This window comes from Delphinus delphis, chromosome 4 (genome assembly GCF_949987515.2).
Source record: "Delphinus delphis chromosome 4, mDelDel1.2, whole genome shotgun sequence".
NCBI lineage: Eukaryota > Metazoa > Chordata > Mammalia > Artiodactyla > Delphinidae > Delphinus > Delphinus delphis.
This window is the reverse complement of record NC_082686.1, coordinates 133,844,641-133,869,805: the sequence shown is the minus strand read 5'-3', so window position 1 is coordinate 133,869,805 and position 25,165 is coordinate 133,844,641. Positions and strand designations below refer to the sequence as shown.

Sequence of the window (25,165 nt, the reverse complement as noted above, 5' to 3'; positions counted from 1 at the left end):
ACTTCCTCAGCGTGGCCCTGCGAGTCAGGGCTGTGAGGCCGTCTCTATATACGTCTACAGCACAGCTGCCCTGCCAGCGGGTGGCGGGGGGAAGAGTCCTATTTCTCTAATCTTGCTCCTCTAATCACTTTCTTCTCAGTGTCCTCCTCCTCTTAGTACAGCCCAGTCACTTTCAAGCATAAAACCTTGTGTTATCTTGTACGAAGTCAGAGACACACCTTTCTCTCTCCAAAAAACGCCTGGGCCTTGCTCGCCTGGGTGCGTTCTGTGCACAGCCCAGGTGCGGAGCACACACTGACTGTACACAAGGGACAGCATCACAGGGAGTGGAGCTGTACACTGGCCCACTCCTCGCAGGTCTGCTGCACTTCCAACAATAGCCTCACTGCAGGGGAACCGGCAGAGGAGCTAAGAGTTACAATCTGTCCCTTGGGCCTCACCAACACAGATGATCTAACTGACTGTGAAACACTGGCTACAACAAAAAAACAAAACAAACTCTGCCCGACATACCCCAAGACACAAAAATATTACTATTCCCTGTTTAAAGACATGGAAACGGAAGCTCAGAGCAAGAAGAAAGCCGCCCATATCATAGAGCCAGCAGGTAGAAAAGCAAGCCTTTGGGCCAGGCAGTCTGCAGAGCACAAGGCGTGTGACGCTATGATACAGCCTCCCAGGGGGACAGACCCACCACTGGTGATATTACCAAATCCATTCACTGATACGGTGCATGTAACACCCACCCTGAGTGATTTTATCTTGAGGCTCACAGGGAGACCCTATTTCTATGTATATCACCAGGGAAGGATGACATTTTTCTTATCAGATAACAGTTTGCAAACTTACAGTTTGCAAGTGCCAACACACTCACACGCACGCCATGGGAGCAGCAGTGTGACGAAGGCACAGGCTTTTTCTAATCAGGACGCTGGGGTCAGAGTCTTGGCACAACTCTCAGTTGGAGGCAGGGAGATAATTGTGTGCACAGGACACAAACACTTCCCCAGAAGGGAAATGTGGAAAGATAGATCATTACAATTAAAGTTTGCACTTTCAATGTAATAACTGCTAAACTAGTTTGGAAGGGTAAAAACGCTGCCCTCCCCCCTAAAACAGCCCAAATTCACTTAATATGTATCACTGAACATGTGCAAAGATTGCAGTAAATTGCTTCACAAGTGCAAATTATTGCAATCAGCATCTTGTTTTCTAGTTCTAAATTCAAAGGCAAACTATTAACACAAGACTGCTAACTCTTGCTATTATCACATTTGCTATTATCACACATCCTCCTTCTAACAAAACCACATTTCCAGATGGACTGCCAAAATTAGTCAAGTGACTCCTAAGAAAGACAACCAAGACTGACATGCCAGAAATTCATTTAGAAATGAATGCTTTATTTAAATAAAGGAAACAGACACCCAAACACACCTTTCCTAAGGAAATACAAGTTGCTTTATTTACAATTCAACTTGAATCCCAGCGCAGTGAGGCCATTTGCGGGAACAGTGGGACAGCTGGGCTGTTACACTGTCAGCGTACTGACCAGCTCTCAGAGTCCAGAGTGTGATGTGGGCTGGGCCCCATGGGGGATCCTGATAATAAATTCAGCAAAATATTTCAACTCAACCCAGACAAGTTATGAGGGATACAGGAATTCAGGCAAGAGGGTGGGCAGCTCTGTGACATACCTCGTTAGAACAACTAGTTTCAGACTGCTGTGTTTACTCTGCATTTGATATAAAGAAGACTGATTTTTAAAAATGGATCAACCCCCCAGCAACACATAACTGAAGCACAATAGATTACTGCAGTGCAATCTATTAGCAGCCATTCCTGCAGAACGTAATCAGAGTTGTCAGGTCCTCAGAACACAGCTAGCTGCTGTTTCAATCTGGAAAACTCAAGAAGTTCTGGGAAGTACTCCTTGGCATGAGCCCTCCCAAAGTCCACCATTAGCCCCACCAAAGAGCCAGGTAGGCTCCAGTGCTGGGTCGCCTCAGGCCAAACAACCAACAGGGAGGGAACCCCACCCCACCCATCAGCAGACAATCGGATTAAAGTTTTACTGAGCTCTACCCACCAGAGCAACACCCAGCTATACCCACCACCAGTCCCTCCCATCAGGAAGCGTGCACAAGTCTCTTAGATAGCCTCATCCACCAGAAGACAGACAGCAGAAGCAAGAACTACAATTCTGCAGCCTGTGGAATGAAAACCACATTAACAGAAAGATAGACAAGATGAAAACGCAGAGATGTACCAGATGAAGCAACAAGATAAAACCCCAGAAAAACAACTAAATGAAGTGGAGATAGGCAACCTTCCAGAAAAAGAACTCAGAATAAAGATAGTGAAGATGATCCAGGGCCTTGGAAAAAGAATGGAGGCAAAGATCAAGAAGATGCAAGAAACGTTTAACAAAGACCTAGAAGAATTAAAGAACAAACACCTAGAAGAATTAAAGAACAAACAAATAGAGATGAACAATACAATAACTGAAATGAAAAATACACTAGAAGGAATCAATAGAATAACTGAGGCAGAAAAAAGGATAAGTGACCTGGAAGACAGAATGGTGGAATTCACTGCCACAGAGCAGAATAAAGAAAAGAGAATGAAAAGAAATGAAGAGAGCCTAAGAGACCTCTGGGACAACATTAAACATACCAACATTCGCATTATACGGGTCCCAGAAGAAGAAGAGAGAGAGAAAGGACCCGAGAAAATATTTGAAGAGATTATACACAAAAACTTTCCTAACACGGGAAAGGAAATAGCCACTCAAGTCCGGGAAGCGCAGAGAGTCACAGGCAGGATAAACCAAGGACAGACATGCCAAGACACATAGTAATCAAACTGAAAAAAATTAAAGACAAAGAAAAATTATTAAAAGAAACAAGGGAGGGGCTTCCCTGCTGGTGCAGTGGTTGAGAATCCGCCTGCCAATGCAGGGGACGTGGGTTTGAGCCCTGGTCCGGAAAGATCCCACATGCTGCAGAGCAACTAAGCTCGTGTGCCACAGCTACTGAGCCTGAACTCTAGAGCCCGCGAGCCACAACTACTGAAGCCCAAGTGCCTAGAGCCCATGCTCTGCAACAAGAGAAGCCAGCGCAGTGAGAAGCCTGTGCACCGCAACGAGGAAGAACCCCAGCTCACCACAACTAGAGAAAGTCGGCATGCAGCAATGAAGACGCAGCGCAAGCCAAAATAAATAAATAAATAGATAAATAAATAAATAAATTTATTTTAAAAAAAAAGCAACAAGGGAAAAAATGTCAAATAACACACAAGGGAACTCCCATGAGGTTAACAGCTGATCTCTCAGCAGAAACTCTACAAGCCAGAAGAGTGGCACGGTATATTTAAAGTGATGAAAGGGAAGAACCTACAACCAAGATTACTCTACCTGGCAAGGATCTCATTCAGATTCAATGGAGAAGTCAAAACCTTTACAGACAAGCAAAAGCTAAGAGAATTCAGCACCACCAAACCAGCTCTACAACAAATGCTAAAGGAACTTCTCTAAGTGGGAAACACAAAAGAAAAGGATCTACAAAAACAAACCCAAAACAATTAAGAAAATAGTAATAGGAACATACATATTGATAATCACCTCAAATGTGAATGGATTAAATGCTCCAACCAAAAGACACAGGCTTGCTGAATGGATACAAAAAAAAACCTCCATATGTATGCTGTCTACAAGAGAGCCACTTCAGACCTAGGGACACATACAGACTGAAAGTGAGGGGATAGAAAAAGATACTACATGCAAATGGAAATCAAAAGAAAACTGGAGTAGCAACACTCATATCAGATAAAACAGACTTTAAAGAATGTTACAAGAGACAAGAAAGGACACTACATAATGATCAAGGGATCAATCCAAGAAGAAGCTATAATGATTATAAATATATATGCACCCAACATAGGAGCACCTCAATACGTAAGGCAAATGCTAACAGCTGTAAAAGAGGAAATCAACAGTAACACAATAATAGTGGGGGACAACTTTAACACCTCACTTACACCAATGGACAGATCATCCAAACAGAAAATTAATAAGGAAACACAAGCTTTAAGTGACACAACAGACCAGACAGATTTGATATTTATAGGACATTCCAACCGAAAACAGCAGATTACACTTTCTTCTCAAGTGCACACAGAACATTCTCCAGGATAAATCACATCTTGGGTCACAAACCAAGCCTCAGTAAATTTAAGAAAACTGAAATTGTATCAAGCATCTTTTCTGACCACAATGCTATGAGATTAGAAATCAATTACAGGGGCAAAAAAACGTAAAAAACACAAACACATGGAGGCTAAACAATACATTACTAAATAACCAAGAGATCACTGAATATGATCATCTCCATAGATGCAGAAAAAGCTTTTGACAAAATCCAACACCCATTTATGATAAAAAACTCTCCAGAAAGTAGGCACAGAGGGAACCTTCCTCAACATGATAAAGGCCATATATGACAAACCCACAGCAAACATCATTCTCAATGGTGAAAAACTGAAAGCATTTCTTCTAAGATCAGGAACAAGACAAGGATGTCCACTCTCACCACTATTATTCAACACAGTTTTGGAAGTCCTAGCCACGGCAATCAGAGAAGAAATAAAAGGAACACAAATTGGAAAAGAAGAAGCAAAACTGTTACTGTTTGCAGATGACATGATACTATACATAGTTAATCCTAAAGATGCCACCAGCAAACTACTAGAGCTAATCAATGAATTTGGTAAAGTTGCAGGATATAAAATTAATGCACAGAAATTTCTGGCATTCCTATACACTAACAATGAAAGATCAGAAAGAAAACTTAAGGAAACAATCCCATTCACCATTGCAACAAAAAGAACAAAATACCTAGGAATAAACCTACCTAAGGAGGTAAAAGACCTGTACTCAGAAAACTATAAAACACTGATGAAAGAAATCAAAGATGACACAAACAGATGGAGAGATATACCATGTTCTTGGATTGGAAGAATCAATATTGTGAAAATGACTCCACTACCCAAAGCAATCTATAGATTTGATGCAATCCTTATCAAATTACCAATGGCATTTTTTACAGAACTACAAAAAAAAATCTTAAAATTTGTACAGAAACACAAAAGACCCCAAATAGCCAAAGGAATCTTGAGGGAAAAAAATGGAGCTGGAGGAATCAGGCTCCCTTACTTCAGACTCTACTACAAAACTACGGTAATCAAGACAACATAGTACTGGCACAAAAACAGAAAATACAGACCAATGGAACAGGATAGAAAGCCCAGAGATAAACCCACATATCTACGGTCAATTAATCTATGACAAAGGAGACAAGGATATACAATGGAGAAAAGACACTCTCTTCAATAAGTGGTGCTGGGAAAACTGGACAGCTACATGTAAAAGAATGAAATTAGACCACTCCCTAACACCATACACAAAAATAAACTCAAAACGGATTAAAGACCTAAATGTAAGACGAGACATTATAAAACTCTCAGAGGAAAATATAGAAAGAACACTCTTTGACATAAATCACAGCAAGATCTTTTTTGACCCACATCCTAGAGTAATGGAAATAAAAACAAAAATAAACAAATGGGACCTAATGAAACTTAAAAGCTTTTGCACAGCAAAGGAACCTATAAACAAGACAAAAAGACGACCCTCAGAATGGGAGAAAATATTTGCAAACGAATCAATGGAGGAAGAATTAATCTCCAAAACATATAAACAGCTCATGCAGCTCAATATTAAAAAAGCAAACAACCCAATGCAAAAATGGGCAGAAGACCTAAATAGACATTTCTCCAAAGAAGACATACAGATGGCCAAGAGGCACATGAAAGGCTGCTCAACATCACTAATCATTAGAGAAAGGCAAATCAAAACCACAGTGAGGTATCACCTCACACCGGTTAGAATGGGCATCATCAGAAAATGTACAAAGAACAAATGCTGGAGAGGGTGTGGAGAAAAGGGAACCCTCTTGCACTGTTGATGGGAATGTAAATTGATACAACCACTATGGAGAACAGTATAGAGGTTCCTTAAAAAACTAAAAATAGAATTACCATATGACCCAGCAATCCCACTACCAGGCATATACCCAGAGAAAACCATAATTCAAAAAGACACATGCACTCCAATGTTCCTTGCAGCACTATTTACAATAGCCAAGACATGGAAGCAACCTAAATGCATATCAACAGACGAATGGATAAAGAAGATGTGGTACAGTTATACAATGGAATATTACTCAGCCATAAAAAAGGAATGAAATTGGATCATTTGTAGAAATGTGGATGGATGTAGAGACTGTCATACAGAGTGAAGTCAGTCAGAAAGAGAAAAACAAATATTGTATATTAACGCATATATGTGGAATCTAGAAAAAATGGTACAGATGGTACATAGAAATGGTACATAACTATTTTGCAAGGCAGAAATAGAGACATAGATGTAGAGAACAAACGATGTAGACAACAAGGTAGGCAGGAGGGGGTGAACTGGGAGACTGGGATTGACATATATACACCAATATGAATAAAATAGATAACTAATAAAAACCTGTTATATAAAAAATAAAATAAAAATTTTTTAAAAAGTGTATCAACCCCCAGCAACACATAACTGAAGCAGATTAGATTATTGCAGTGCATTCTATTAGCAGCCATTCCTGCAGAATGTAATTATCAGAGTTGTCAGGTCCTCGGACCACAACTAGCTGCTTTGTTTCAATCTGGAAAACTCAAGGCGGCAATTTTCATCTATGACTGAGAGGGTCATGTGCTCAAAACCAAGGTGAGCTGAGGATAGGAAATGAATATGATTCTCCATGCCAAAAAGAGGCTCAGGCCGAATGGAGACGCTCTAGAATTCCTACTCCCTGGCAGAAACAGTAGCCATAGAAGTCCTTTCCAGAAGGAAAAACAAGCTCTTGTATCTGATGGCACCTTGAACACACACACACTTAGGAAACAGAAAAGCCACTTACCACTGGCCGGCTTTAAAAGAAAAGTCTTTATCAGCTACAAGCAGGCGGAGCCTCTTCACAGATGGGGACTCATCAGCTGCTCCACACACCTTAGCTGCTGACACGACCTGGAGCCAAAAGACCACAGTGGCTGAGGTTAGGTGCACACAACTCAGGAACAAACTGTGGCTTTCTGGTAGGTAGGTTTTTGGTTTTTTTTTTAAATCTACAAAGATGTGGGTTTTGAAAATTGCAAAACAAAGTAAAGCACACTTTGCTTTAGAATTCTGCCTACCACCAGGTGAACAAATTTTAATTATTTTGGGAGAATTTTATTCTGCATACAAAACTCACCTCTGAAAGGGACCGTTTAAAAAGCGTGTATTTGTGGAGCGTGCAGTGTGTGCCACGCACGAGGCTGGGCGCTCTGGGGAAGAGCCGGGGCACCGGAGCCCCATGCAGCCCTGCCTGGAGCCTGACTGCTCTGTCAGCGCTATGCACGTAAATGAGACCCACCGTCAGCCACAAGCCTGTGTTTGTTCTGAGCCCTCCAGAAGCCCACGCCAAGCTGACTTCAGAAATTAAAAGCCAAGAACTTAGAAACTTTTTTTTATTTTAAGCAATTTTCACAGAGTAAGTTGTGTGCCTGTTTAATCTAATGACAGACAACAAACTGGGTTTGTACTCCTTGTGCCTTTGTTTCCTTCATTTATTTTTTCTAATTCATTGTTTATTATATTTTACAAGATATAAACAGTTCACAACCTTCAAACAACAAAAACAGCCCTTTGCTACAGATCGTTGGACAAACACTATTTTAAACGATGTATCTGATTTCCAGAAAATCCTAAAAAGGTCTGAGTCAGGTACTCTTCAGTTCAGTGACATCCATGCCTCCAACACCCCTCAAATTCCAAATGCCTCTACTTCCTACATTCCTTGTTTCTTCCGCCTGTGGGTTTCTCTTCCTCCCAAACCTGGGATTTCTTCACAACAGGGCTGAAAAGACAATATGACTCTTTCCTCCACCTACTGCCCTTCAGCTCCACTTCTGGCAGCAAATCAAATCAGTAGCAGGTGACCAAACACAGTCCTTCTCCTTGACTGTGTTACCTTCACAGCTCCATTAGGGGGCGCCTTGGGAATCTGTCGAGGTCAGTGAGCCTCCCACCCTAATGCTAGCTCCCCTAGCCCCTTTTTTCCAATAGGACCAAGTCCAGTCAAACTATCAGTGGGAGACAATTCTTAAAAATCCACGGGAAAATTCTCCAGATGATGATGGTCTCCCTTGCTACCTCAACAAACCTCTTAAAATGTTCTCCCTTTCTCTTGCTCCTGTAAAATCCCCTGCCTCTCTTTCTCTGTATTTTTGCCAGTCCTCTCTCTCCTCCTCTCCCTGAGAGCAAGTGGGGTGAATACCCCCTCTGGAGCCTCTGAGCCTGGCCCCACCCCCGCCCTGCATGAAACGCTGCTTCACCAGCTCCCACCAGCCTCTCCTCCAGGTTCAACCTGCTCCTCTAGACCCCCTGACTCATCAGACATGATGTCTAATGCTAACTGCTCATCCTCAACAATTCAGCAGCAAAGAGGAAGCAGCAGAGTACGGCTTTTAACAGCACAGGCTGCACAGCTAGACTGCTTGGTATTGAAGCCTGGTGCCACCACTTACCAGCTGTGTGACCCTGGCCACACGTGTGACCCTAGGCCGCCTCAGCTGGGAGATGAGAATAACAGCACCTGTACCTCACAGAGTTGGTGGGAAGATTAAAGGAGACAACATATGCAAAGCACACATAACGCTGCTGGCCCACAGTAAGTGCTCCTTAAGTGTCTGTTTTTATGTATCTTATTGCATTAATTATAATGAATTTATCAGTATTTATTCATTATTACAAGAAATCTCACACTTTATCCATTTACGATCGCACATGCCACCTCACCAGTGCCGCCATGCAGGGACTCGCAGACCAAGCGCCGCACACCCCGGGGAGCTGTTCTCATGGACAACAGTACACACTATAAAGCATGGTGGTCTTGGTACCACAGCCTATTCATTGTTTTGCTAGAACAAACCTAAAAGCCATACCGTCTTTAAAAGCTATTCTGGAAATCTTGCCTTTAACACTGGCCTCTACTTATACTTCTTCATCCAACAGAACCTTCCCTGCTCCCTTGATGCTCTCTGCACCCATGGGAAACCTGGCTTCTGCTCTCCTGTGACTTCTCCCAAGCTTGGTGGATGTCTTGCCGAACAACCAAACTCAACATCCAGTCCCAGTTCTCAGCCTCCCTTCCAAGCGTCCCTGGTCTCTCTGAATTTGATGCTTCCTACTTCCTTTCCATCCTGAAGCACCCTCCTTGCCTGGGACGGCTGACACTGAACTCTCCCGACCCCCTCCTGCCTCTCTGACCTGGTCCTCCTGCCCCTTCTCCGCCCCTCCTCCCACTTCCTTACCAGGCGCTTCCTCTGAGCTGCCTCACTCCTGCGCCCTCTTCACCTCCGGGCTGAGGCCCTCAAGCACTCCCAAAGCTACAACCCTCCACCCCAATTCACTGTTACTTCTCTGCCAATCACAGGCTCACATCTACATGCCCCTGTAAAAACAGCCAACGTCTGAGGAGCATTTATCTCAGGTGTACGCCAGGTGCTGAGCTAAATGTTTTATGTGCATTAATTCATTCAGCTAATATGAATAACCATATTCTATCCCGAGAGACAGTATTGTTACCCTCCATTCTGCAGATGAGGAAGTGGAAAGGTTCAGTAACTTGCTCCAGATCACTCAGGAATGGCCGTGTCGGGATTCACACCCAGGTCTGCTTGGCCCTTGACCACCTGAAAGTCCTGATCCAATGGCAAACGCACTGATGTGCACAACTAAACCCAGCATATTCATTCCTTCCACAAACCTTTCTTGAACTTGGTGCCTGGCGCTGGAGGCGCAGAGGTGGAGAAGGCTGCTCCTGCCCTCAGAGGGCCCCGCAAAAGCAGCCGCCTTTCACGACCAAGGTTTCAGGCCAAGGTTTCAATTCTGGATCGACCTTGGAGTCAGTAAGTCAAATCCATGATCTACTGGTACCTGCGCACACAGTCTTGGTTCATCGCTAACACAGGCCAGTTCCACGAATTCAGCTCACGCCTCTTCCTCCCCTTGCTCGCCCACCACCATCCTAAGCCAGAACTCTGCTCTTCTCGCTTGAGTTTCTGCCTCAGCCTCCTTCTTATCTCTCTCAAAACAGACAACAGGCGAATATTCCTCATGTTCTGACCTCACCGAGTTACTCACCAGCTCAAAACCCTCCAAGGTCTCCCTAACTCTCAACTACAAACAAAATGCTCAGAGGCCTTGGTAACTCATGCCAGCCTGAGCTCCTCCTGGTTTACCAGCCAAACTGGACGACTTGCCAGTCCTTAAAGGCAACTGACACCTGCCTCCCTCTCAAAGCCCTGCTGAGGTCTCTGGGCAGGCACCTGCCCTCAGTCCTGTCACCCTCCCACCCAGGCCCCCGGGCCCTGCTCAAACACCACCCCTCACCCAGGTCCTCCCTCTCCTCTCCATCCTCTAAACTCTGCCAATAAAATTTTTCCGCCTGTCTTATCATACTTAGCACATTTAATGTAAATATAAATACTCATGAACAGATCTTTTCCACACACAGACCACAAGCCTCCTGAGGTCACGTACTGGATAGAATTTCCATCTAGGTCACTTCCCTGCCTCAAGCATGGGGCCAAACACATAGTTAAGATTCAGTAAATATCTGCAGAATGAACGAAAACTCTAACTTAAAGTGACTTAAAATTGGTTTCCAAAACAAAGGTTAGTAGAAATTCAGGAGTTATTTGTTGTTCAAAAAAACAAAAAAATGAAAAGAAAAGAAAAGAAAAGAAAAAAAAAGCAAGTGGGGGACCACTAAAGAAAATCTAAATTCATGTTCAAAACTGTGGAAAAGTCAGGGAAGGCAGGGATTTCTTCAGTAGAATAGGAATCTTCCTTTGTTTGCCACACACTCTATTTTAAGTATCTTATTACAAAGTAATAATCAGCAGAGGACTCTCATGACATTATTACTCTTATTTTTTTAGGTTTACAAAAAAGAAACATTTGTTTTTGTAAAGTCATTATTTTCTTTCAATACAATAATCTGCAAAAACACAGCCAAGAGCTAGATTATTTCATTTGTAACAGTTTAATGGGCATCTGTCGGATTCATTAAAAGCTAGATATGTATAAGCTTTAAACACATCCCAAAGAGTCACCTGGTCACAGGGAAATGACATTCATAATCACAGGGGAGGTGGGGAAAGGCACAGAGAATTTCAGCTGAAACATGAGCATGCTTGACCAACAAATGCTAGACTACATAAAATGAATTCAACAATCATCTGCCAATGTCCAAATAAATTCAATGAAGAAGGGAAAGAAGTTCTACTTCCCATTGAAAAAGTTCTGTTTTCATCTGGATAGCCCCCATGACCAAAAATGATCCCAGATGCTTTATGCCTACTGGTATTAATACAAAAGGCAACATACCTGTTGCTATTAGTCCAAATAATCTGGGCAAAACTGCTATAACTGGTCACACAAAATACCTTTGCACAATTCATGATTTTTAAAGACATGCCTCCCTCTTAACACCTTATTTTCTTAATATAAATACTGTTCACTATACAAAGATTTCTAGCAATGGGGATTAAAAACATTAGCAAAATCTTTTTGAAGGCCGTGTCTTTTATTTTATTCTGAAGCTATTTCATATAACTAAGCCATGATTATGGCTCTGGTTATATGCCATTCTTTCTCTACTTTTAGTGAATAAGCAAAACATGATGGAGAAACTGTATGTTTTAACATTTGTACTTGTTCTCAATGGATCAAAAGATTTCGCAACTGAAACCTCAACTAGCCATGTCCTAAGTTAAAACACATGGCAGGAAATGAAGTTTTCCATAAAATAACATCTAGACTCTTCTACTGTTCAGTACAATAACAATACATTTGCCAACTTTTACTAGCACACTTTTTTAATGCTTTGTCAGAGTCAGCATCTAAAAGGAAATGCCATCATGCTGACTGAAAGGGTTTTACGGACGATATTTTGATGTTACTGCTGCTACAAAAGTCTCTGTTCAGGAAATGGGCCTTTCTCTGGGAAACCTGGCCGCCTTCCCCTGTTCACTCCCATTCATTCATTTGCTGGCTTAAAAATTTAGACAAAGTCAGTAGTAGAGACGACCTGAAACAAAAACACAGGTGGGGCACAGAGCATTTCAGAGGTGAAGGAAAATGTAGTCATCATCCAGAATAGTGTGTCATCTTACACATAAGGACGCCAAGGCCCAGAGACATGATTTTAACTGTGGCTGAACACCAATCTGATGAGTAGGAATCTGATTAAAAGAAAATGGTTTTACTGAAGTAAATTACTGACAAGGAAAGACCACACAATTCTGTCAACTGTATAACCTCTTCCACGGTGTGTGCCGTCAACACCACGGCCTGCTGTGACAATGTGCTCTCCCTGCTCCTCCCAAACACTCACCCATCCACCTGGGCTGAGTCTGCTCTCTGCCCCCTCAAGCCTTCACTCTCTCATGCATCACTCCCCGCTCCCCTGTCTCCATGACAACACACTCGCGTTCGGGTCTGCCGCCTCACATAAGGACACCGGCAGCAAACGCCTACACACAGCGCTCACCACCGGCTAGCCACTCCACGTACAGCATTCATTCCATCGTCACAACAACCCGAAGAGGTGGGTATTGCTATCATCCCCATTTTATATGTGAGAAAACTGAGGTCCCAGAGCTAGTAAGTGGCAAAGCCGAGATTTGAATCCAGGCACTTGACCACTGTGCTTTGCTGCTTCTCAAAACATAACAATTAAAACAAGCCTCTCCCTTAACCCAGCTGTTACCCCATTTCTCTGCTACCATCCACATAAAAAATTTCAGAGGGATACATGGTCCTGGCTCCACTTCCCTATTTCCCACCCTCTCCCCAACACATCCATCAGGCGTTCACGCTCAGCGATGCACTGAACTGAAGCCAGCCACTCCGGTGGCCCACTATCCACTCTGCTATATCCAGTGACGGCCTCTCAGCAAACTTCCACGTGGTTGGCTGCTCCCTCCCGGAAACACTTTTCCTCCTGGCTTCACCAACACCTGCTGATCGCCCACCTGCCTGGTCAGCCCCTGCTTCCCCATCTCCTCCGCTGGCCCTTCCTCTCCTGCTTGACCTCTAGATGTTGACATGCCCCAGGCTGAGTGCCGGGCCCTCTCCCTCTCCTCTCTATGTGGCTTAAACTTTTCATCTCCAGCAGTGAACTCCAATCTCGTATACCCAACTGCTGACTTCAATTTCCATTTCAAACAAAACATCCAACATAGAACTCTTTTATCTCTCAAAGTTTCTTCCTTTTTATTATGGAAAACATCAAACATACACAAAACTAGTAAAAATAATATAATGAATCTCCATGTAGCCATGACCCACATTGAACAGCTGATGTGAGGTGACAAAGCTCATGGCTGATCTTGTCTCATCTGTAACTCCATCTACCTCCCACCCCAGATTATCCCCAAACTGAGCTCTTTATCCCCCTCCTCCAAACTTGTTCTTCTCTATTTTAGTAAATATGTGCCACCACCATCATCTACCCTGATGATTCAAATCCCAAACTAGAAGTCTCTTAGTCTCCTGTCCTCTCACTAGCTGTACGCCCCCCGCCCCACCTGTGAATCCCATCAGCCCCACCCACAACCCCACCACGCTACCCTAAGCCACCGTCATCTCTCCGCGGACTATGTCAGTAGCCTCCAACTTGGTGTCAAAGCACCGCAGAAGCCCAGAGCTCTACCGAGCCAACAGATGACCCACTTACAATGTAAACCACACGTCATTTCCCTGCTTTAAACCTTCTGTCGCCCTGAGAATAAAACCCCAACTCCTTGTCCAAGGCCACAGCAGTTTCCATGACCTGGGCCCTCCTACCTCTCATCTATCACCTTCTCTGAACACGCGGTGCTCGTTCCTGCCTCAAAGTCTCCGCACTCTCCAGTCCCTCTGCCAGGAATGCTGTGCACTAGGCTGGCTGGCTTTCCTCCTTATTCGAGTCTCAGCCCAAACCTTACAAACCAATAGGAAATAACGCTCCCAACACCCATGACCCCATTACCCTGTTTTATTTCCTTCACAGTGTTTATCACATCTGACATTTCTGGTTTACCAGCCCCACATACCTCAGGGGCTTTACCTGCCTCATGCACTGCTGTATTCCCCACACCTGGAATGGGGCTAGGTTATAGCAGGCACTCAATGCATGTCTGTTTCATTTGATTGGATCCCCTAAGGGAAAAATGGAAAAGAGCCACCTCTTAGATTACTTAATTTGTTGAAAAAAAGGGTGTCCGTGAAAAGCAATGACACTATATATTTTAGACACTAACAAGTTAAGTTCTGGGTCTAGTTAAGAAGTACCAGGTGAGGGAAGTTCTCATTTTCACAGGCCTTATCTGCATATCATCACTGTCCCTACTTTACAAAGGGACTCTCCAAGGCAGTACAGGTAATCAGCCACAGAAGAGGTGTCGAGTGAAAAAAAATACACAACCTAAAAGTTGAGAATTATACTTTATTCTGTGGACTTACTGCAGACTTAAGTCTAGGATACAGCCTCTCAGATAGCTCTGAGATACTGGTCCAAATAGGTAAGGGAGGAGCCAGGATATATAGGAGTTTCTGCAAAAACCCAGGTAATCGACCATCAAAAGATTACTGCTAGGGCTTCCCTGGTGGCGCAGTGGTTGAGAGTCCGCCTGCCGATGCAGGGCACACGGGTTCGTGCCCCGGTCCGGGAGGATCCCACATGCCGCGGAGTGGCTGGGCCCGTGAGCCACGGCCGCTAGGCCTGCGCGTCCGGAGCCCATGCTCCACGACAGGAGAGGCCACAACAGTGGGAGGCCCGCATACCGCAAAAAAAAAAAAAAGATTACTGCTAATTAAAGAAAAAACAGACATCTCGAGTTAATGAATTTAGTGCTTCTCTACGTATGGGAAGATGCAAGAGTCTGAGCTTACTGAAATCATTCCTTTGATATGCACCTTGGCTATCTAGGGCCAGTATCCTGCTTTTCTCCATCCTGAATCCCCTCAGTGTGCACCATGGGGGATGGTGGCTACAGTGGCTGATGGCTTGATGGCCCCAATATCCTTTGTTTACTGAAATGGGCAGGCGACATTCTTTGTCCACAGTGGGAGTAACACTTGTTTATTCTACTCAATGAAACAGGTACTGAGTGCCTATGTCATGTCAGCACTATGCCAGGTTCTGTGGCTACAGTGGCTTCCCTCTTCGTAGGCCTCCACTCACAGCAGGGTGCTGGGTACCTGAGGAGCTGCAGGCCAGCTGCCAGGGCCATCAGACTGCACCCCCCTGGGAGATTCTCCAAGAGACTGGGGCCCACCCCCCAAGCCCCCAGCTGCCTCTAGGTGCCTGAGGTCTCCCCACCACTCTCTGCTCTGTCAGAGCTGACAGTGCCGTGAATGCCAAGTACTGTTCATCTCAATCTGGATAATCTCTAAAAGGTTCTCTGACCATCAGTCAAAGCAAATTAGCTGTCCAACTGCTGGGAAACAGTCCATATTAAAAAAATGCCCCCCCACCTCCCAACTTGAAGAAGGCCGCTCCAGCACACAACCTTCCCCAAATGTACAGGTGATGACTAGCAGAGAAGTGTTAAGAGTTAAACTCAGAACACAATCCAGCTCTCCAACTAAGCAGCCTATTCCACTCAAATCCAAGCCTCAGCAAAACCCAAAGTCAAGCAGATTCTCGGCACTCAATAACCAGCAATGGGACTCACAGGATCCCCAAATGTCTCTGACTCAGAAGCCCAGTCATTTGGTTTTATTGTGTCAGTAGTAACTCCCACGTTTGTTATGCCCGGTAATACTAAGTGAAGTTTTGATCTGGAACAGAGAAATGGCTGTGTGAAATTTACCTCCCATTTTGTTGCTCAATTGAACTTTGTCTAAATCAAGTGTCACGATCCTCTGCTATATTAGAAAGAAAGACCAATTTGATAACAAAGATCTGAGTTCAAGGGCTGAGTTCTCCATTTACTTGAACAAGTCCTTTAAACTTAGGCCAACAATGTAATTTATCACCCAAAACAGGGCCCTTGTGAAGGTGAAAAGGGGGTGCTACTGACAATTATACCAGAGGAAGAGTTATAAGCCAGGACTACCCCAGGCAAACAGAAAGCAGGGTCATCCTATCTAAAGCTCTGAAACCTTACTTTCCTCACCTGTGCAATGGGGATAAGCACCAGGGTGGCTGTGAGAATCAAATAACAACTTATTGTCTAATCGAGGGCTTTGTAAACAACAGGCAACAATACACATAAGGCATTTGTAGGATAAGGCATAGGCTTCTAAAAGAAGTACACTAGTACAATTAAAAAAGTATTAATCCCAAGGAGGAACATACCTAGACACACAGTAATCAAACTGGCAAAAATTAAAGACAAAGAGAAAATATTAAAAGCAATAAGGGAAAAGCAACAAATAAGATACAAGGGAATCCCCATAAGACTATCAGCTGATTTTTCAGCAGAAATGCCGCAGGCCAGAAGGGAGTGATGTAATATATTTAAAGTGATGAAAGGGAAAAACCTACAATCAAGAATACGCTGCCAAGCAAGGCTTTCATCAGATCTGACGGAGAAATCAAAAGTTTACAAACAAGCAAAGCTAAAAGAATTCAGCACCACCAAACCAGCTTTATAACAAATACTGCAGGAATTTCTCTAAGTGGAAAAGAAAAGGCCACAACTAGAAACAAGAAAATTATGAAAGAGGAAAGCTCACTGGTAAAGGCAAACATATAGTAAGAGTAGGAAATCATCCACACACAAATATGGTATCAAAACCAGTTATCATGAGGAGGAGAGTACAAGGGCAGGATATATGAAATGCATTTGAAATTAAGAGACCAGCAATTTAAAACAATCATGTATATATACAGACTGCTATATCAAAACCTTATGGTAACCACAAACGAAAAATCTGTAATAGATATATACATGAAAAAGAAAAAGGAATCCAAAAACAACACGAAAGATAATCAATCACACGAGAAGAGAACAAAAGAGGAAAGGAAGAAAAAAGGCCTAATAAAACAAATCCAAAATTAATAAAATGGCAATAAGAACATACATACGGATAATTGCCTTAAAAGTAAACAGATTAAATGCTCCAATCAAAAGACATAGACTGGCTGAATGGATACAGAAACAAGGCCCATATATATGCTGTCTACAAGAGACCCACTTCAGATCTAGAGACACATACAGACTGAAAGTGAGGGGATGGAGAAAGGTATTCCATGCGAATGGAAATCAAAAGAAAGCTGGAGTAGCAATATTCATATCAGACAAAATAGACTTTTAAATAAAGACTGTTACAAGAGACAAAGAAATATACTACATAATGATCAAGGGATCAATCCAAGAAGAAGATATAACAATTGTAAATATATATGCACCCAACACACGAGCACCTCAATATATAAGGCAAATGTTAACAGAAATAAAAGAAACTGACAGTCACATAATAATAGTGGGAGACTTTAACACCCCACTTACATCAATGGACAGATCAACCAGACAGAAAATCAATAAGGGAACACAGGCCTTAAATGACACATTAGACCAGACAGACTTAATTGATATCTACAGAGCATTCCATCTGAAAGCAGCAGAATACACATTCTTTTCAAGCGCATATGGAACATTCTCCAGGACAGATCACATGCTGGGCCACAAAGCAAGCCTCAGTAAATTTAAGAAAACTGAAATCATGTCAAGTATCTTTTCCAACCACAATGCTATGAGATTAGAAATCAACAAGAAAAAACTGCAAAAAACATAAACATGTGGAGGCTAAACAATATGCTACTAAACAACCAACAGATCACTGAAGAAATCAAAGAGGAAATAAAAAAATACCTAAACACAAATGAAAACAAAAACATGATGATCCAAAACCTGTGGGACATAGCAAAAGCCATTCTGAAAGGGAAGTTTATAGCAATACAAGCTTCCCTCAGGAAACAAGAAAAGTCTCAAACAACCTAACCTTACACCTAAAGCAACTAGAGAAAGAACAAAACACCAAGAAGGAAAGAAATCATAAAGAGCAGAGCAGAAATAAATGAAATAGAGACTAAGAAAACAGAAAAGATCAATGAAATTAAAAGCTGCTTCTTTGAAAAGATAAACAAAATTCATAAACCTTTAGCAAGACACATCAAGAAAAAAAGGGAGAGGGCCCAAATCAAACTTTGAAACAAAAAAGGAGAATTTACAACAGACACCACAGAAATACAAAGGATCACATGAAACTACTACAAGCAACTACATGCCAATAAAATGGACAACCTAGAAGAAATGGACAAATTCTTAAAAAGGTACAATCTCCCAAGACTGAACCAGAAAGAAACAGAAAATATGAACAGATCAATTACAAGTACTGAAATTGAATCTATGATTTAAAAACTCCAGAACACAAAAGTCCAGGACCAGATGGCTTCACAGGCGAATTCTATCAGATATTTAGAGAAGAGGTCCAAGAGGGAGGGGATATATGTATACATATATCTGATTCACTTCACTGTACAGCAGAAACCAACACAACATTGTAAAGCAATTATACGCCAATAAAAAAATTAAATTAAATTAAAATAGGGAAGAGTTAACACCTATCCTTCTGAAACTATTCCAAACAAACTGCAGAGGAAGAAACACTTCCAAACTCATTCTATGAAGCCACCATCACTCTGCTACCAAAACCAGACAAAGATACCACAAAAAAAGAAAATTACAGGTCAATATCACTGATGACTAGAGATGCAGAAATCCTCAACAAAATATTAGCAAACCAAATCCAACAATATATTAAAAGGATCATAAACCATGACCAAGTGGGATTTATCCCAGGGATGCAAGGATTCTTCAATATAGGCACATTAATCAGTGTGATACACCATATTAACAAACTGAAGAATAAAAACAATATGATCATCTCATTAGATGCAGAAAAAGCTTTTGATAAAATTCAACATCTATTTATGATAAAAAACTCTCCAGAAAGTGGGCATAGAGGGAATCTACCTCAACATAATAAAGGCCATATACGACAAACCCACAGCAAACGTACTCAACAGTGAAAAACTAAAAGCATTTCCTCCAAGATCAGGAACAAGACAAGGATGTCCACTCTTGCCACTTTTTTTTTTGCGGTACGCGGGCCTCTCACTGCTGCGGCCTCTCCCGTTGCAGAGCACAGGCTCCGGATGCGCAGGCTCAGCGGCCATGGCTCACGGGCCCAGCCGCTCCGCGCCATGTGGGATCTTCCCAGACCGGGGCACGAACTCGTGTCCCCCGCATCGGCAGGCAGACTCTCAACCACTGCGCCACCAGGGAAGCCCCACTCTTGCCACTTTTATTCAACATAGTTTTTTAAGTCCTAGCCACAGCATCACAGTCAAATGTCATTCAGTTCAGAGCTCAGTTTCCCTCATCAGCAGGACTCCAGACAGCTTACAGTTACAGCCCCAAGTAAGAGATATTAACATCATAATATGGTCATTCAGTAAATTCTCCAGAGGGAACCCCAGGCCTAGTAAAGAACGGACACTTCCGGGTGGGTGAGAGCTCCATTCTGGACCCACTCCAGGAAGCAGCAGGGTCCTTTGGCCTAGGAATCAGAGACCTGGAGCTTCCCTCTGGCCCCAGGCTCTGCTGCCTCTGCTGTAACATGGAGATGCCAAGCTATCCTTAGGCTGCCTCACAGGCTGGAACTGAAGGGCAAATGACGCATGGGGAGTTTTGTGCGGTATGCTAGCCGTACAAAGGGAAGGCAGGGTCTGCAGACAAGAGAGGAGAAAGTGGTCTGGCTTGACCAGAGGTGCTGGTCATTTCCAGAAGTCCAAGCTGAGCGCCTGTTCCATGGCTCGGACCTGCACTCTGGAGGGATGCAGGTGAGCCCCTGATGACCTTACACCACTAAGGATGTGGTTCCAGGCACCACCTGGCTTATCCAGCTCCACCCCCCAGCACCCCACTCTCATTCTGTGTGGTAGAGGAGCAGAAATGAGAAACAGAGAAGGAGGGGAGGTGCAACTGGAAAATCTCCCACCTAGCTGATACCATGGCTGGACTTACCCTGTAATTCTCTGACTTCCAGGCATTACAACTCTCAACTGCTCAATCACACTACTGGAGTTTCCATTAACTTTCTGTGCAGTTTTCTTAAACTTGGCTCAAAATAACCCCTCAGAAGTCTCAGAAATTCTGTCCTGTAAAATTTGAATTCAGGAATTGGCAAATTACAATCGACCCACAGGCCAAATCTGAGTGTTCTGGTGAATGCCGTCTTATTGGAACACAGCCACAACAATCTGTTTACATGTTGCCTAGGGCTATCTTCACACTACAAAGGCAGAGTTTTGTAGTTGTAACTGAGACAGGGTGGCTCTGGAAGCCTAACATACTATCTGGCTCCTTATGAAAAGTTTGCCAAACCAAACTCGTAATTCTACCTGCCTCAAAATACAACAGAAGAGAGTACAGTCCAAACCTGTTAAATAAACTGCTTTTTCTTCAAAGCTGGCAAGGTTTCACTTTAAAAAAAAAAATTCTAACAAATCTCACTTTTACAGAGTCAGCATTTTTGCGTGTTGAACAAACCAAAAAAAAGCGTTTTCAGATTTATCATCAGCGGGAAAAGCATATTTTCCCACACAGCCATAAATCTATTATGCTGAACTACTTTACATAAACTCCTCAAAAACACATTGGCTTAAAGCTGAATCCACAAACACACCACTCTTGGCCCCAAAGCAATTTTCTGAAAGTAGAATAAGCTTGAGGGTGGGGCCTAAATAATACTCTTTTACATTAAAGTATATTCTATTATTAACACTAAAAATTAAACTACTGCGACAATGCAATTTCTGACCATGTTTATAGAAGTGTATAATCCTTCCTTATATGAAATAGTTTTCTAACTGTTAGTTTAAATACACTTACAAAACTAAGCTAAGTATTTTCAAATACGTGAAGAATTATTCAAAAGCAAAATCAAATATCCAACTGACACTTTTAAAAGAAAATGGGGTTACTCACAGAGATAAAGGGTGAGGATCCTTTATTTCCCAGCCCTCGACACCCCTTTGGGTTGGTGGATTAGCCCTTCTATGGTCTGAATATGGAGGAAAATATCTGCACATGGGAAGGGGTAACAGGAGCTCGTCCACCTTCCTTTCTCAGATGTTAGTGCTTTCTCCCTTTTGATGAAATAGGAAGTTGTTCTAAAGTAGGGATAAGAACAAGGACTTTGAGACATGGTGCCAAAAAAAAAAAAAGAAAGAAAGAAAGAAAAAGCAAGCTACTCGTAAAATGTAGGCTCTAAAAGAAGTTCTATCCCTAAAATATAACCTTAAACCTTAAACCTTATGCCTGTGAGGATAGTTCCCTCCATTGCTGCTACACTTCCTTCATCAAAAACAAATCCATCAGGACTTCACTGGTGGTGCAGTGGTTAAGAATCTGCCTGCCAATTCAGGGACATGGGTTCGATCCCTGGTCCAGGAAGATCCCACATGCCACGGAGCAACTAAGCCTGTGTGCCACAACTACTGAGCCTGCGCTCTAGAGCCCACGAGCCACAACTACTGAGCCCACGTGCCACAACTACTGAAGCCCACGTGCCTAGAGCCTGTGCTCCACAACAAGAGAAGCCACCGCAATGAGAAGCCCACGCACCGCAACAAAGTGTAGCCCCCACTCACCACAACTAGAGAAAGCCCGCGTGCTGCAACAAAGACCCAACACAGCCAAAAATGAATGAATAAATAAATAAATTTATTTATTTAAAAAGAAAAAATCCATCCATTCCAAGTTTAAAGGGAACAATTTGAGTATTTTGCTGTCATCTTTTCAAATCAGTTGTCATATGCCCTGTTCAGAAAAGTTCTGAAGAGAAAAATAACAAACTTGCCCTGACTGTCTTCACAGGGATCAAGCTCATGTAATGCCCTCTCAGTAAGCCAGTCCTAACTGCGTGCCACCTGCCAGCGAGGAGAACCTGCCCTGGCCCAAGATACAAACCTCCCGGCGAACAACATCTGCAGTTCTCTCCAAGTGATCAGTTTTCCTTTTGGATTTCATTACGCTTTAATAGAAAGTAAAATTAGGTTATTAAGTATTATCCTCCTGAAAATTAATTACACTAGTAATTATCGTGACTATCCAATACCTGTCATACCTGTAGCTGGAAAGCAACAGCATGACTATCCACAATACAATATAACATCATGGATCCCAGAAAGTGGCCCATGAAAATCTGCACATCTAACTAAAGCTTAACGATCCACTGACAGCATGCACATGTAAGCAAGATGTTACAATATGCCTCCCATGATCATCAGCAGGTCAGGTCTTTTTGAAAATCAACCTCAAATGACACTGAAGGTGACAACTCACCTGCTTAGAGTAAGGTGGCGCAAAGCGCTGGGTGTCAGTCTACTCGAAGCAGCCTGAGCGCAGATGGCCCCCACAAAGCCTCGCAGCAACGCAGGAATCACGACAGCCATGGTGCTTCCTGGGAAACAACAAACTGAAAGTTAAAATATTTTAAGGAAAAGTAGGGAAATATCAGACTATCTTAGGGGCCAGTGAAGAAGAGTTTGGATTTTTGTTGCTGACATTATGAGCTGATCTAACAGCAAAACAATTAACTTCACCCTGACAAAATTTCTGCTACTACATACAACTGATTCAACTGATCTCCACAGCACATACGTATGTAATTATGGTATGCAAATATTTCTGTTCTCTATTAGTTTCCAAAATCTCTGACAAAACTCATGGGACTAATCTGCTATTACAGAAGAGGACAGTAGATTTTATAACTGCCTAATAATTATATTCTGCCCAGAGCACCGCATAAGTCTTTAATATTTCTTGTTAGATAAAGTGAAAGGGACAAATTTTCTGAGGTTCACAGCAATGAGAATAAACAAACTCCAACTACATGCAGTAACATAGGTATCACAAATATCACAGTAAATGAAAAGAATGAAAGAAGCCAGACTCAAAGAAGTCAGTCACACAGAGTATAAAAACAGAAAAAACGAATCTACGCAGTCAGAAATCAAGTTAGTAATTACTCCTGGTGAGGTGCCAATGACAATGTCTTTTCTTAATATGAATGCTGATGGGTATTTTCATTTTGAAAGAAGTTCATCAAATCACAGAGAAGTTTGGGGGCAGTAAAAATACTCTGCATGGTACCATAATGACAAAAGTCATTAAACATATGTCCAAATCCACAGAACATACAACATCAAGAGTGAGCCGTGGTGTTAGACTTGGGATGATTATGATATCAGTGCAGGTTCATCACTTATAACAACTGTCCCACTCTGGTGGGGGATGTGGATGCTGGGGGAGGCGATGCACGTGTGTAAGCAGTGGGTGTATGGGGAATCCCTCTACTAGCCTTCAGTTTTGCTGTGAACCTAAAACTGCTCTAAAAAAAAATCAAGTCTTAAAAGTTCAATGAAGCAGTCCTCTTAGGGTTTATGTACGTCTGTTTATATGTTACACTTCAATAACAAGTTAAAATAAAAAAGCCAGAAAGATTCTCCAACATTTCAAATTCTAAAAACTACTGGCCTATCAGGGAAAGCACTGATTGGAAGTCAAATGATACATTTTTTTTGCTTCCTATCACTGTTTTCCTCTGCCAATTTTTAACTATTTCTTTGCCTAACATGGCCACTTTTAACACGTTATATTGCCATATATATCTGTCCTTTCCTATCTCAGTTGGCTTGAGAATAAATGAAAATGTATGTGAACACTCTATTTCCTGAGCTCTTTGGAAGGTACTACATGAATTAATTGTAACAAATACAGTGTTAGAAAAATATTCAAGTGAGGTGTGCTGCATTCCTACTCCACATTCATTAATTTAGCCCTTCATTTGACAAATATTTATTAAAGCCCATCACATGGCAGGTCCTGGGGATACAAACATGAACAAAACAAAGATCTTAGGGAGCCTACATTTAAAAGACAGAGACAAGAAATAAATAAAAGTAAGTAAATTGAGCAGTGATATCAGTCATATGTAATTTATTCAGTTATAATCAAATCATATCAAAAATCCACTGTTTCATAACTAGTCTTTAGACAAGATAAAAGATCTATTTCTTGCCATGCAGCATCACTGTGGATAAGCATGCTACTCGCTACTTTTCTCTCTAGTAAATGAAATAAGTATAAGGCCTCTTTCACCTCATGTAAGACTATTACACGTAGTTTTTCTCCTTTGAATGTAGTAAACCAAAAATGGTACATAAATCATTGAAAGAAGGCAAAACTTACTTTAGAAGTCCATGAGAATTCAGGAGTCATTAAGAGTACGGCTGACTGACTGACATGCAATATTCTGGTCCTGCATTTACACTGAGACCTTTGGAATACACACCAGTTGGAACACAGACAGTGTTTCCATATACTGAAATTCTCACAAAGTTCCTGCAATGGCAGAGACAACATATAAGAACGATGTTGGGGAAAATTAAAAAGCACTGTCTCTTAGTGGCAAAAGGAAAGGCTCATTGTAATCAGCAAGAATCACCGCAGAGCAAGCCGACTCTCAAAGACCCCCTTTCCATTCATTCCTCCTCCTGTTTCCACTTTTCTTGTCTGACTGTCTTGCTGCTTCTCTCTTTCATCTTCCTTGACCATCAGTCTGTAACTTCTGCTGCTTAGAGTATCCACCCCATGAACAACCAGCTCAATGGCTGGAATGATAGAGTTACATGTCACTTGGGGTCAACTTCCCTGATAAAATTTAACCGATATGTAGGTACATACGGACACCCTGTTCTGCTCAATGTTTTGGACAACTACTGCTACAGTAAGTTGTCCTCATCTAAGACACATATGTTAGTGATTATGCTGTCTGAACGGTCTACTGCTCAACTGAACTGGAAAACAAAGAAATGTTAATTTTTAAAAGCTGTTCTCTTTAAAATTCTAAAATCTTGTTTTGTAACAATAGTAACCATGACCAAGAGCGCCACCT

At 42.3% G+C, this 25,165-nt stretch overlaps 1 protein-coding gene across 4 annotated transcripts in view; it reads right to left on the bottom strand.

The window, feature by feature from the left end:
* OXNAD1 (oxidoreductase NAD binding domain containing 1) overlaps positions 1 to 25,165 on the bottom strand; it is a 55,876-nt gene that overhangs the window by 21,132 nt on the left and 9,579 nt on the right. For 2 of the 4 annotated variants that reach the window (XM_060011517.1, XM_060011519.1), the window contains exons 2-5: positions 24,460 to 24,612; positions 22,552 to 22,669; positions 22,177 to 22,240; positions 7,020 to 7,126 (exon numbers count right to left, since the gene is read on the bottom strand). In XM_060011517.1, the coding sequence (XP_059867500.1) occupies positions 7,020 to 7,126; positions 22,177 to 22,240; positions 22,552 to 22,661 (281 nt within the window). In that variant the 5' untranslated portion in view covers positions 22,662 to 22,669; positions 24,460 to 24,612. The remainder of the gene's footprint in view (positions 1 to 7,019; positions 7,127 to 22,176; positions 22,241 to 22,551; positions 22,670 to 24,459; positions 24,613 to 25,165) is intronic. The other 2 variants (XM_060011518.1, XM_060011521.1) reach the window with 1 other exon arrangement.